The 11,780-nt window shown below is 32.5% G+C and overlaps 2 protein-coding genes across 2 annotated transcripts; both read right to left on the bottom strand.

Annotated features, from left to right (window-relative positions):
• Positions 1-476: 476 nt before the first annotated feature.
• On the bottom strand, positions 477-5,731 carry LOC114424141 (transaldolase-like). The gene is made up of 5 exons (XM_028390999.1): positions 5,537-5,731; positions 1,464-1,814; positions 1,186-1,374; positions 894-1,076; positions 477-743 (listed from the first exon to the last, which is right to left on the bottom strand). Exons 1-5 carry the CDS (start codon positions 5,729-5,731, stop codon positions 492-494), a joined length of 1,170 nt encoding a protein of 389 aa, XP_028246800.1. The 3' UTR covers positions 477-491.
• A 1,305-nt stretch (positions 5,732-7,036) lies between these two features.
• Positions 7,037-9,362, bottom strand: LOC114424663 (cingulin-like protein 1). Its single transcript, XM_028391526.1, has 4 exons — positions 9,297-9,362; positions 9,160-9,218; positions 9,002-9,065; positions 7,037-8,910 (listed from the first exon to the last, which is right to left on the bottom strand). The coding sequence occupies exon 4, from the start codon at positions 8,665-8,667 to the stop codon at positions 7,159-7,161; it is 1,509 nt and encodes a 502-aa protein (XP_028247327.1). The 5' UTR covers positions 8,668-8,910; positions 9,002-9,065; positions 9,160-9,218; positions 9,297-9,362; the 3' UTR covers positions 7,037-7,158.
• Positions 9,363-11,780: the final 2,418 nt, after the last annotated feature.

The raw sequence follows: 11,780 nt of genomic DNA, 5'->3' as shown, positions 1-11,780 counted from the left end.
TCAAATCAACTCTAGATACCAATTGTTGGCACAAGAGATTCACAAACCCAGAAATCAGAAAAATGCACTCAAAAGAGAACAAGTGCAAGTCTAATTCATTCATACAGCAGCTAAAATGCTTTGTGTCTAATACATATATTCTCACAAAATAGAACAGTAGTTACTTCTATCTAACAAGCTTAATATCCCATCTACCCATCATAAATAGAAAGCTTAAAACACAGTCCAGCAAGTACTAGTCAACACACTTACTGAACACACACTTTTACACTGCATAAAGCATAAAAAATACACATAAGAAAATTCAGCAACTACATTAGAAATTTCAGTGCATTAACAGATACCATTTGTGCTTTTGAAATGAATATATGTTCATAGTCTTTTAAACATGTTTGAGAAAGGTTTGAAGTTTGATTTCTTCCTAATAAAAATTAATAAATTATTAATTAATATTTACCGTTAAAATAAAATAAATATATGTTCATAGTCTTTTAAACGTGCTTTTGAAATGAATATATGTTCATAGCCTTCTTTTGCATGCATTCAAGCACATTGTCAAAGCTTTTTGTGAAAGAATCCAGCACCTCATGTTCCAGTTCTGATCCAACAGAACTCCAATCAATCCCCAACTTCTCAATTGCATTGTAAATGTCTTGAGCCTCTGATACTTTTGCATCAAGCGTTCTTGAAAGAATACCATGGTCCATGAATGCTTGAAGAGCTTGTACTGGTAAGGTTGAAATCTATAGAGGCACCAAATAAACGCAAGGTTATTTCAGCAACCTATTAATGAATGATCTGAACTTTAAGCTTTTTCACACCAACATTAATCCATATTAGCCCACATGGCCATCCAGTCAAGGTAAAAAAATAAGGAAACCGATATAACTTACTGTATCTGGTCCAATAAGAGAATTAACATAAAATGTGTCAGGGTAAGATGGATTTTTCACATTTGTTGAAGCCCACATCAACCTCTGCTTCTTGGCACCTCTATTCTCCAAGCGTTCCCATCTTGGACCAGAAAATTTTTTCTGGTAAAGTTGGTATGCTAAGACTGCTTGAGCAACCGCACCCTATAAGAATTGATATAATATTTTAGGCAAATGTTAACTAGTGCCCTTAGGGCATTGGTTAAGAAAACTAAAAGGAGAAAGGTTTTAAAGGCAAAATGCTTCACATTACCTTTCCTTTGAGATCAAGAGCCTCAGTAGTACCAATTTGCTCAAGTTTCTTGTCAAGTGTAACATCCACTCTACTGATGTAGAATGCTGCTGCACTTGAAACCTTAGAGAGATGAGTCATGCCACAAGACTCAAGGCCATCCAAGTAAGCATCAATCACTGCTTCATATTTAGGGAGGCAGAATATGAGCTGTTCAAATACGCAAACTATGAGCCTATTGCTGTTACAGCCAATAAGGATCAAAATTTGTGACATCAGAATGCACATAACAAACTTACAGTGGCATTTACACTTATCCCCAGAGAAATGACCTCCTTCATGGAAGAGATGGATTCATCAGTGGCAGGAATTTTCATGTAAACACACGGACTTCCAACCATATTATGAAGCCATTTTGCTGCCTCAATTGTCCCCTTGGTGTCATTTGCTAGCTTTGGGGAAACTGCAAGAGATACATGTCCATCTTCCCCATCTGTTTCATTGTAAATTGGCTCCAGAAGTTTGCAAGTATCCTGTATGTCCTTCACAACCAATTCCCAATAAGCACTTTCTATGTCCTTCCCTGCCTCTACCAATTCCCTGGTTGGTTGCAAATCAAATAAATAATATATTATACCCAAAAAGAAATACTGCTAAGCAACAGTTGCATATTCCGGATATGAAAGAAAACTGCAGATCTTATTTTTACCAATTGAGATCCAACAAATTGTTCCTTTGACAAAAAAAAAAAACAATACACTATGTCATCGCATATTAAAGTGCCCGATCCACAAATCCCACAAACAAGTCAATGAGAATGAATTTATCTTTTTCACAACTCACAATTTGCCCCAAGAACAAATAACAGAATAACACTTATTTAATTTCATTGACTGAAAAATTTGTTTCCCCTCTTATAATTTATCTTTTCCCATTAAGTGAATTCAGCTAGATGGATGAAACACCAAAAATCATGTTATATTATATGCCATTTAAATATAAATAATTAAATTCTACCTCTAATTCTTTTTATAAGGAATAGATGAGTGTATCTTTATATCCCAATTATAAGAAATATAGATGTGTTAATCATGTTTTTAGTTCCTTTTACAAATTTCACTCTTAGTTCATAATAAAAAAAAAATAGCATTTTTTATCTTTATATTCTTGCTCTGTTAACAATTTTAGACTTTGATGAAGTAACAATGTTAATTAATAATATAATAACCACACTTTGTTGCATCATCAAAGAGTTTGACGAGCCAATTAATCAATTATGTGTAATTTTTTTGTAAAAGAAAAAATATTTTTAATCCCTGGTTTGTTCAGACATCACATCACATCACATCAACTAGTTGGTGAGACCATTAGAGATTAAAAGCATAGGTGGTTCTTATGTTATCAATTAATACAAATTTATTACTTGACATTATGATTAAAATCATTAACATAGGAAAATTATTGGAATAAAAAAATGCTAAAAATTTTCTTTAGGAATAAAAGTGAAATTTACAACAAATTTTAAGACCAAAAACCTAACATAGATATATTTTTAAATGTATTAATGGCTAATTTCCTTTTAAACAAGCTATGTTTGATAAAACTAACTTATAAGCCATAATTTCCTTTTGCAAGCTAGTTGATTTAATTAAAAGTGTTTGGTAAGACTACTTGATGAGTTACTTGATAGATGTCAAATAACATAAAATGACATATTTAATATTTTTAATATTTGAATTTTATTTTTAATAATTTATCATATTAAAAAGTAAGATAATAATTTTTTTAATTTTGTATTATAAAAAACAGTAAAATTATTTTTTGTGGAAGCTCAACAAGAATGTAAGAATCAAAAGGGAAGCATCCATCTTCAGCAGAAGGTTTCTGCTTGATGGAAGAATGAAAGCATAGGTTCTTTAGTTTCGTGTACTTTGAACATAAGCGTAATATCAATAAACTATAAGGAAATAGATGTTCTACAGTGTAACAACGCCGCATATGCATGCTAGGAACCCATGTTTTATAGTTAGTATTGTTACTGCATGGTTCCTTTGTTTTTTATTTATAGTTAGTATTGTTACTGCATGTTATATAGTCATTCGTGAATTGTGATTCTATTTTATTTAATTGCAACCATGTGTAATGTGTAAGCGGCGGGCAATGGACGCTCTACATTATCCTAAATACTTTTTTTTTTCCTCTTTAAATAATCTTTCAAGATTTTTGTGTTAAAAACTAAATTTATCATTGATGATGTTGTTTATTTTTCATTGTCTAGTTCAGTATCATTTTAGTTTTTAAGCAAAATGGACAGGTAAAGTAAAAATTCAAATTATTTTCCTAATCGCATTGATAATTGTTAGATCAATTTGATGTCTCACTAAATAAAATAGGCTTACTTTGTAGTCTGTATTGAATAGGACTTGCTTAAATTTATTCATAATACCGAGTACGTGAGTGTTATTCAAATATTTCTGTATTTTTAAATTATTTTGTGTATATAAATTTATCGGTGAAATGATTATTTAGAAGCAATCCTTCCAAACCTAGATGACAGACAAGGAGATAAATTTTTTAACTCCATGGTTTCACAAATGAAAATCATGTTCAGGCTGGAATTGTTATCAGATGAATTTTTTTCAAATAAGAGATTGTTGTTCAAATTGTCCACAAGATGTTCATCAACTTGTTCTACAAATGGCACAATCTTGAGCTCCAATGCTCCATCAACACACTTTCTTTGACAACTTTGACATTCAAAATTTTTTGATTGCCTAATCAAAATAATCCTTAGTACAAGGAAAATATTGTCAAAAAACTCATGGTTCAACTAAGAACCTGCTGAAACTCATGATTGTTTGTCATATCACTTAATGTTGTCAAAATGTTGAACTATATGTATATATAAATGTATTTGCCATGTCCTGATCTGGTTTGTAGTTTTGACACGATTATTTTGAACCTAATATATTTTTGTCTTTTAAATGTAGGTTGTGAAGCTTCATTAAAATACTGGGTATGTAGACAACACACCAGCACAAAGACTGCTCCAGGTCATTGGTAAGCATAAGCTCCTATTCATCAATATTTTCTTTGCTAGATTTGGAGATACTTTTGATAAATTATGATGTTATCACACTTTCATTTTCCTAGCAAGTATCTTAGTTATTTTTGTTTTTAAGTGGACGAAAACACAGGTATTTATTAGAATGTTGTTATTTTGATTGCACTGCCTAACAGCTTAACAATGAAAATAAAATCTCCAAAGTCCAAAGATAATCAACGGTAATCATATAACAAGAATTCTCTTGATTTAGGAGGTTATATTTTGACACTTCAACATCCAGTATGATTTGTCTTTATTAGAGCATTTATGATCAAGTAATTAAGAATTTGATGCATATAAGGGTAGCTTAAACTTTGAAAATAATTAAGAATATAACATCCCACTTGAACTTTGAAATGAAAGAACCACAAATTCCATTCTAATAATAAATGGGAACTTGGCACCCACACTAAGAAAAAAGCAAGTTGGGCACGAAATCAAGTTAATTTTTACCACACAACACTAGCACACAACACTAGCCAAAACTTAATTTGTTTCCATTTGACAAAATATTTAAATTATCCTTATTTCACTTAAAATAAACCTCTTTACTGGTTGTACTATTTTATAAACCTTAAACATGATGAATTGTTATTTGAGTATGATTGATCCAGCTGATAGTTTCCCCATTCATGGTACAAATTATATGTCGTCATCACGACATTTGTGTTAGTGTTTCCCCTGTAACTGCATCCCCGCACTCGTTGTCGTTCACACTGAGCATCTTTCGAGGTATGTCTCTATTTTTAAAAAGTGGTATGATTGTAACATGTCGTTGTTCAAATATCAATATTGTTTCATGTTACTAGTTAGTTGCATTATGAGTGAACCTTAGTTGCATTATAAGTAATGTTACTAATACTACATTTTTACAATTTTTTCACATATTTTTATTTTTCTCTATCACAACATTTATTTTATTACACATTTTTCTCTTCTCTTCTTATTTCTTTCTTTTGTATAAAAATTGTAATTTTTTTTATATAAATTACATTACTATAAAAAACAATTATATACATTACACTGATTACTGTACCAATCCACTAAAATTATTTAAAGATCTAGCAACAAGAGACTTGAGTATTTTATATAAAATACAAATTTCAATACTACGTTTATGAGGAAAAAAAATAATCTTGGACCTCCATCAAGTCACCTTTTCCTCTCCCATATACAAAAGGAAAAATGGATTATTCCTTCAATTTTTATTTGCATGATAATGGACTATAAGTCTTGGTTGTACATGGAGTTTGAAGCAGCCAATACAGCAGCTCCTATTCCAGATCCATCTTTAGTATGCTCTATCACCACATTGTTTGACTTTTCTGTTCCTAGCAGCTCTATGACTGAATCTTGCAAATAAGCCCTGTATTGAGGATAATTTTCATATATTCCCCCATCGATGGCAACAACACTTCTCTTCCCATTCCCAAAGACGAGACCTCTCTGATCCTCTTTCATTTTTTGTACAATCCCCACTATTCCTGCACCAGCTAAGCTCCCACCTCGCTTTACAATTGTCTCACAAACCTCTAAAACTGTTTTTCTTTCACTTAAATTGGATTCAACCTGAAGAGAAACGACCCAATGGAAACAAAACACAAAATGAAAATTAATTATAGGGTGGGTATTATATGCATTTTTTTAGCAGATACAATAAAACACATTGCTCTTGTTTGACAATAATATGATCATAACTCTGCATCATCTTAAAAATCTGGTCCACAAGGAGTATGCTTCTAAATAAAATATATTTTGAGTAATTATTTTAAAAATTACTGTTGAAAGAGTGAGTTTTATATTTGCAATATCAAATAACAAAATGGTGCTTATTTATATAATAGTTCTCTTGGGAAATTACCATCTTTTGGCCAAGAAAGAAAATTACCATCTTGGTTAAAGGGAGACCATTTGAGAAAGCTCCCCACTCAGTGCTCTACTATTTTCTAAATTCAAGTCTAGCTTTGAATATAGTTGTATCTTATAACATTTTTGAATATTTTTTTGCATTTTGAATATTTTTGAATTTTCTTAATTTTAAAAATAAAAAAAACTATTAAACTTGAAAATTGCAAAAGAACCAAAAGTACAACTAAACCTTAAAATATCAATCATTAGTTGTGGTCTTATGAAACAAAATAGCACCAACTTGCACACAGTTATGGGAAATTTTTGGATGTATGAAGTATTCACATGGCAAATTCAGTTAATCCTTCTCTGAATGTCAGCCCACAGTATTGTCCTCAATAGTGTTATAACAGAATAGTAAATGGCATTTGTATTATTGAGAAGATGACGGGTAATAGGGTTTTACTAAAAAAAAAACCTTACATATAGTATACATCCTTAATAAATATTCGATTTTTATGTTTGTTTTGTAATAAATATTTGTTTTGTGTTAAGTTCTTAATAAAAATAATTTTTTTTGTTCTTAACACTTATTTGTAGTTCCTCATTACTTAATAAATTTTGTATTTGTTCTCTAATAATTATTTTTTATTAGTTATTAGTCAGAACTAAAACAAAATTCGCTAATTAAAATATCAAAGATCAAGAATAAAAGTGTTGTTTTATTATGGACTCAACGCAAAATAAAATTTTATTAGAAAATAAATAAAAAAATTCAAATATGCAAATGCGAAGAGGATATTATTAGAAAATAAATAAAAAAATTCAAAAATATGAGGTTCAGGATAAAAATATTATAAGCTTCCTATCTATAGCCTATTCATTAATTGCATTTTCAACTTATAGTTTTGAGGGACAGTTTGCCTACCTGTGCATTTAATGTCATAAACAATTAAACATGCCAATGCGAAGAGGATATTATTCTGAACCTGTACCTTTCTGGCGTTTCCATAAGCAAGATTACACATTCCTTTTCTGATCTACATATGCAAACTATTAACCTCTCTCAATGGGGATCGTCCATCAATATTTTCTTCAGTTTTTTTAGTTGTGGGAGGAAAAAGAAGATCATTTGCACTATCTCTAGCAGACTCATGTGGCTTGTCACAAACTACTGAACCCATTGCTATTTCATTTTCATCTTCAGAAGTATTCAACACATTCCCCAACATCTCCATCAATTGCATATCCCCACTAGACAATTCTCCAATTCTACCAAAGATGACTTCAAAATGTACCAGCATATCTTCCCTTTCTGTCGATAAGTTCATGATGTCTTGCAGTAAATTTCCGTTCTCAAACTTGAGCTTTGTTATCATGAATTCCATGGCCTGCTGTTTATCCATCAATTTTTCATTTTCAAACTTCAAGGCTTCCAGTGACGCTTGAAGCTGCTCTGCTTCTTGTTTTAAATGGAAGATTGATTCTTCTGATTTCACTATTCTCGTGTTCTTTTCTTCAATTTCTAGCTTTGCCAGGTATTGTGCATTTTTCAACGCGTCCCTAAGCACACTGACCTCAATCCACTTTTCCACTTGTTTTGAGAAAGAAAAACACCGCGCACCTAACAAATCTTGCTCTGATGCTATAGCTAGCCACTGAAGGTGCTCAATAGTTCGATCTTTCACATCTTTAATCTTCAAAAGAATTTCTTTCTCCTGCTTGAGGGCTTTCTCTGCATCCAGCTGGGCATGAATTGCATCTTCTAATTCTTTTTCCTTGGATTCTTGCTTCAAGCAGCTGATGGCTATATCTTTATGAAGATCCTTTATGCAGCATTCCCTCTCCTCTACTATTTGAATAAGACCCTCTTTCTCTTGCTTACATCTTTCTGCTTCCTTCATTTTCTCTGCATTGCACCTTTCCAATAAACCAATCTGCAGTAGAAGATCTTCGGTTTTTCTTTCCTGATCCTTCACAATACAGACAAGGTTTTCATTGGCCTGCTTAAGGGCTTGCTCATTCTTAATATGTGATAGAAGGGAAGCTTTCATCTTTTTACTTGTTCCCTGAATTTCTTCATAGGATACTTTAAGGGTTTCAGCAGTAGACTTCCAATCCTGTACTTCACAATTTAATCGACATATTTCATCATTTTTACTGGCTATTTCATGTTCCAGCACTTCTAGAGCCTCAAATGCCGCACTTCTTTCATATTGTAGGGTGTATTCCATCTGCAGCAGTTGCTCTTCCAAGATTAGTTGACCCTCAGATGATTCCTCGAGGTTTTTCTTTTGTTGTTTAAGCTCTTCCTCCAACAGAGAGTGTTGTTGTGCAGCTTGTGCCATAGTTTTTAGAGACTTGTCTTTCACTCTCAATTGCTCTGCAGAAATTAGAACCATGTCTTCATTCTCTTTGATATCAAATGCTTTATCAGGGTCTGCCCTGCCCCTGAATGATTTGGAGTAAGCCTCAGCAAGTTCAGATTTAAAGATCAAGAGTCCCAAGTGATTCTCTTCAATGGCATAATAACAATTTTCCAATTCCATCTGAAGCTCCCTTATTTCTTGTTCTTTGTTGGTCAGTGTAGACTTATAAGTAACAATATATGATGTTAAATTAGCACCTCTAGAGCCTCAAAACTTGCCCTTGGCCCAAAAATTTATCATTTTAGTTAAATTAGCAACTCACATAAAACTTATACTACAAGAAATAACTGATACCACCTTCAAAAGTCGAATTTGATGTTGTAAAGCAATTACATCCCCAGTAGAATCTTCGTTCACCACAGCCTACAAGAACAATATATGGAATGTATAGTGATAGGTTGATGAGATTCATTCCTTTGAAAGAAATTCAGACTGATCATAGAATGACACTCACATTATTTTGAATAAGTTTTGCTCTCTGAGCAAATTTAAGTGTATTCAATGTTTCAGCAGCGCAGCTGCAAAAGTGAAACGGGTAAAGCTCCATCAAGCTTCTATGGTAACCTGAAAAGTTTCGATAAAGGAAATATAGTTCCAGATAAATAAACAAACCAGATAGAAGGGCTGACATTGGCAATGATCATTGTTTTCGAGTTTCCGCCAAGAGAGTCCTGCATTTTATGCCAAATAGTGATGAACAAAAGAACCCTGAAACTAAAGAGTCAAACTAAACCAGCATATAAATCAACCTGAAGAAGAAAAGTTAGTCTAGAGTCTCTGTAAGGGATATGCCTCTGCTTCCCATTTGCCATATCCACTAGTATCATAATAACATGACTGCAAGAATGATTAGAGAATACTAGTTACTCAATGAGAAAGCAGAAATAAGACAATTCAAAATCTTAATGTATTAAGCTAAAATGTAAATACCCCAAGGTAGATAATGATTTATTGATGTTAGCTGCTTCTTTTAAACGCTCCCCCTCAGCACCAGAAGTCTTCTGTCTGTTAGATATATGATAATGATAATGATAACTTGGTTCATAGGATACTTTAAGGGTTTCAACAGTAGACTTCCAATCCTGTACTTCACAATTTAATCGACATATTTCATCATTTTTACTGGCTATTTCCTGTTTCACCATTATTGATCTGAGCTTCCCTGAGTTCTTTAAGTAAATCTCCCAATTCCTTATTATCTTGTTCAAGTTGAACAATTTTACGTTCCAGTTCTCTCACCACCATCTCTTTCTCTCTTATTGAGTTTCTCATCTGTGCTATTTCTTCATTTCTCAGAATTGTCAATAGTTGTATCTCTGACTTCTTTCCTACTTTACTGAGAACTTTAAAAAGTGGAGTGGTTAAAAGGTTCAATGTTTTGTTTATCTTACAATAACTTCGTTTACCTTTCTCCAGACAGTAAAGTTGTTTGCATATAAATAACCTCTACATAAGAACATGCACAATTCCACTGCCAGATGCAGCAAAAGTATCACTACCACATCTTATCATTCATTTTTTTGGATTTCCATTTCAGTGTGTATTTGATTTAAGTATTTCTCGTGTTCGTGTTGAAGGTAATTTTATTAAGAGGAAGTTTTGGCGTTGAATGTGGTAAACGCCAAAACAAACATAGCTTCAGGCTGTCATTAAATCATGTTCAACCCCAAAGATCTCTCTCACAAAAATCGCTTGTTCAATGTGCTTTGGAACGCATGATTTGTGTAAAACAAACACACTCGCAAGCACAAAATGTCTGTTTGCACACCTCAATGCACAAAATAGAGAAGTAATAACACTAGTAGATTTTATTTTTTTTTTTAAAAGTAGGTTATGTTCAGTTGAACTCTAACCCAAAGACTCTATTAGTCATTTTCCAAATGGATATATAAATACCCATCACCATTAATCATTAACAAATAAAGTAGAAGGGAGCCCAAATGGACGAAACAAGGAATTTAAAGAGAGGGCCCAGAGACAAGCTTGCCTAACAACCTCATTGACTCAGATCTTTATAGCTGTACCCAGCACACTTGTTTGAGCACCGTGAGAAGTAAATTCTCATGCTGAGAACAGTCAAAACATTTAAGCTGGAACATCTAGAAAATTATAAGCATTTAAGCATGGCCAGGCTATAGATTCCCAATTTAGGGATGTCACCTAACATGAGTGAACTGAAATTACAGTAGTGTGCTGCTTATAGAATTTTGAAGCTGTTAAAGGAGGAAGCATAGCTTGGCCAGAATTTTTCCTCTACCTTAATTATAGGATTGTATTTATGTGGTTTCTCAGATCCCCATTTCAGATTCTTCTTAGGTTCAAGGACAACTTTTATTTTAACCGGTGTTATGAATATAAAGTATCTCCTAATTTTACCAATGATTAATTTCTATCAAAGAATTGATCCATCACTTTTAATAGAATTTCAAAGACACCTTTCTAGAAACAAAAAATTAAAAAAATATAATACAGAATGTGGAAGTCATTGTCTCATTGATATTGCAATTTTAAAACTCCCCTGGATCATGCCATCGTCAGCTAAAAGTCTTTCTATTAAATCTACTCCAAAAAATAAACTTTTTAACGATGGAAATATCATTTCTTAATACAATTTTGTGATGCAAACACCAATTTAACGCTGCTAGGGAAGATTCTTGATATTGACATACTTTATAGGGCAAAAATCAACTCCTCAAGCCTCTATTTTCAGCCCCAAAAAAAATGCTATTTTCTAATTTCTCTTTTCTTTAGTCAACTAGGCCTCTACCCTTTAGAATCAACCCACTGTTTCCCTTGATCTAAAAGCTAGCCAGCTAGGCAGCCAAAAATGGAGCAATCATAAATAATGGAAAACAAATGAACAAAAGATATAATAATTTTCAAAGACAATAACAACACAAACGAGCCTCATGTCACTCATGAATGCCCTTACGTAAGGGAATTTAATTACTTGACTTCTGTACATAATTGGCATTGTTATACACCTACAAAATAGGGCCTTGGTTAATGGATGTTGTACTGATTGAAGTAATATTTTTGTGTAATTCAAGCTCTAATTCAATGTAAATAAATTAGTGGGCACATAGCAACTCTGGAATGGTATTATTATCATGTGAAAGAAGCTTGTTGCCCTCAACGTGTTAAAGAATACATGAGTATGCTTTTCCCTGTTCTGGTCAAGTTAAGATGTTAGCCAAAACTTAATTTGTTTCCATTTGACAAAATATTTAAAT

This window comes from Glycine soja, chromosome 8, assembly GCF_004193775.1.
Source record: "Glycine soja cultivar W05 chromosome 8, ASM419377v2, whole genome shotgun sequence".
Lineage (NCBI taxonomy): Eukaryota > Viridiplantae > Streptophyta > Magnoliopsida > Fabales > Fabaceae > Glycine > Glycine soja.
The sequence above is the reverse complement of the archived record's forward strand: the minus strand, read 5'-3'. Positions and strand labels throughout refer to the sequence as shown.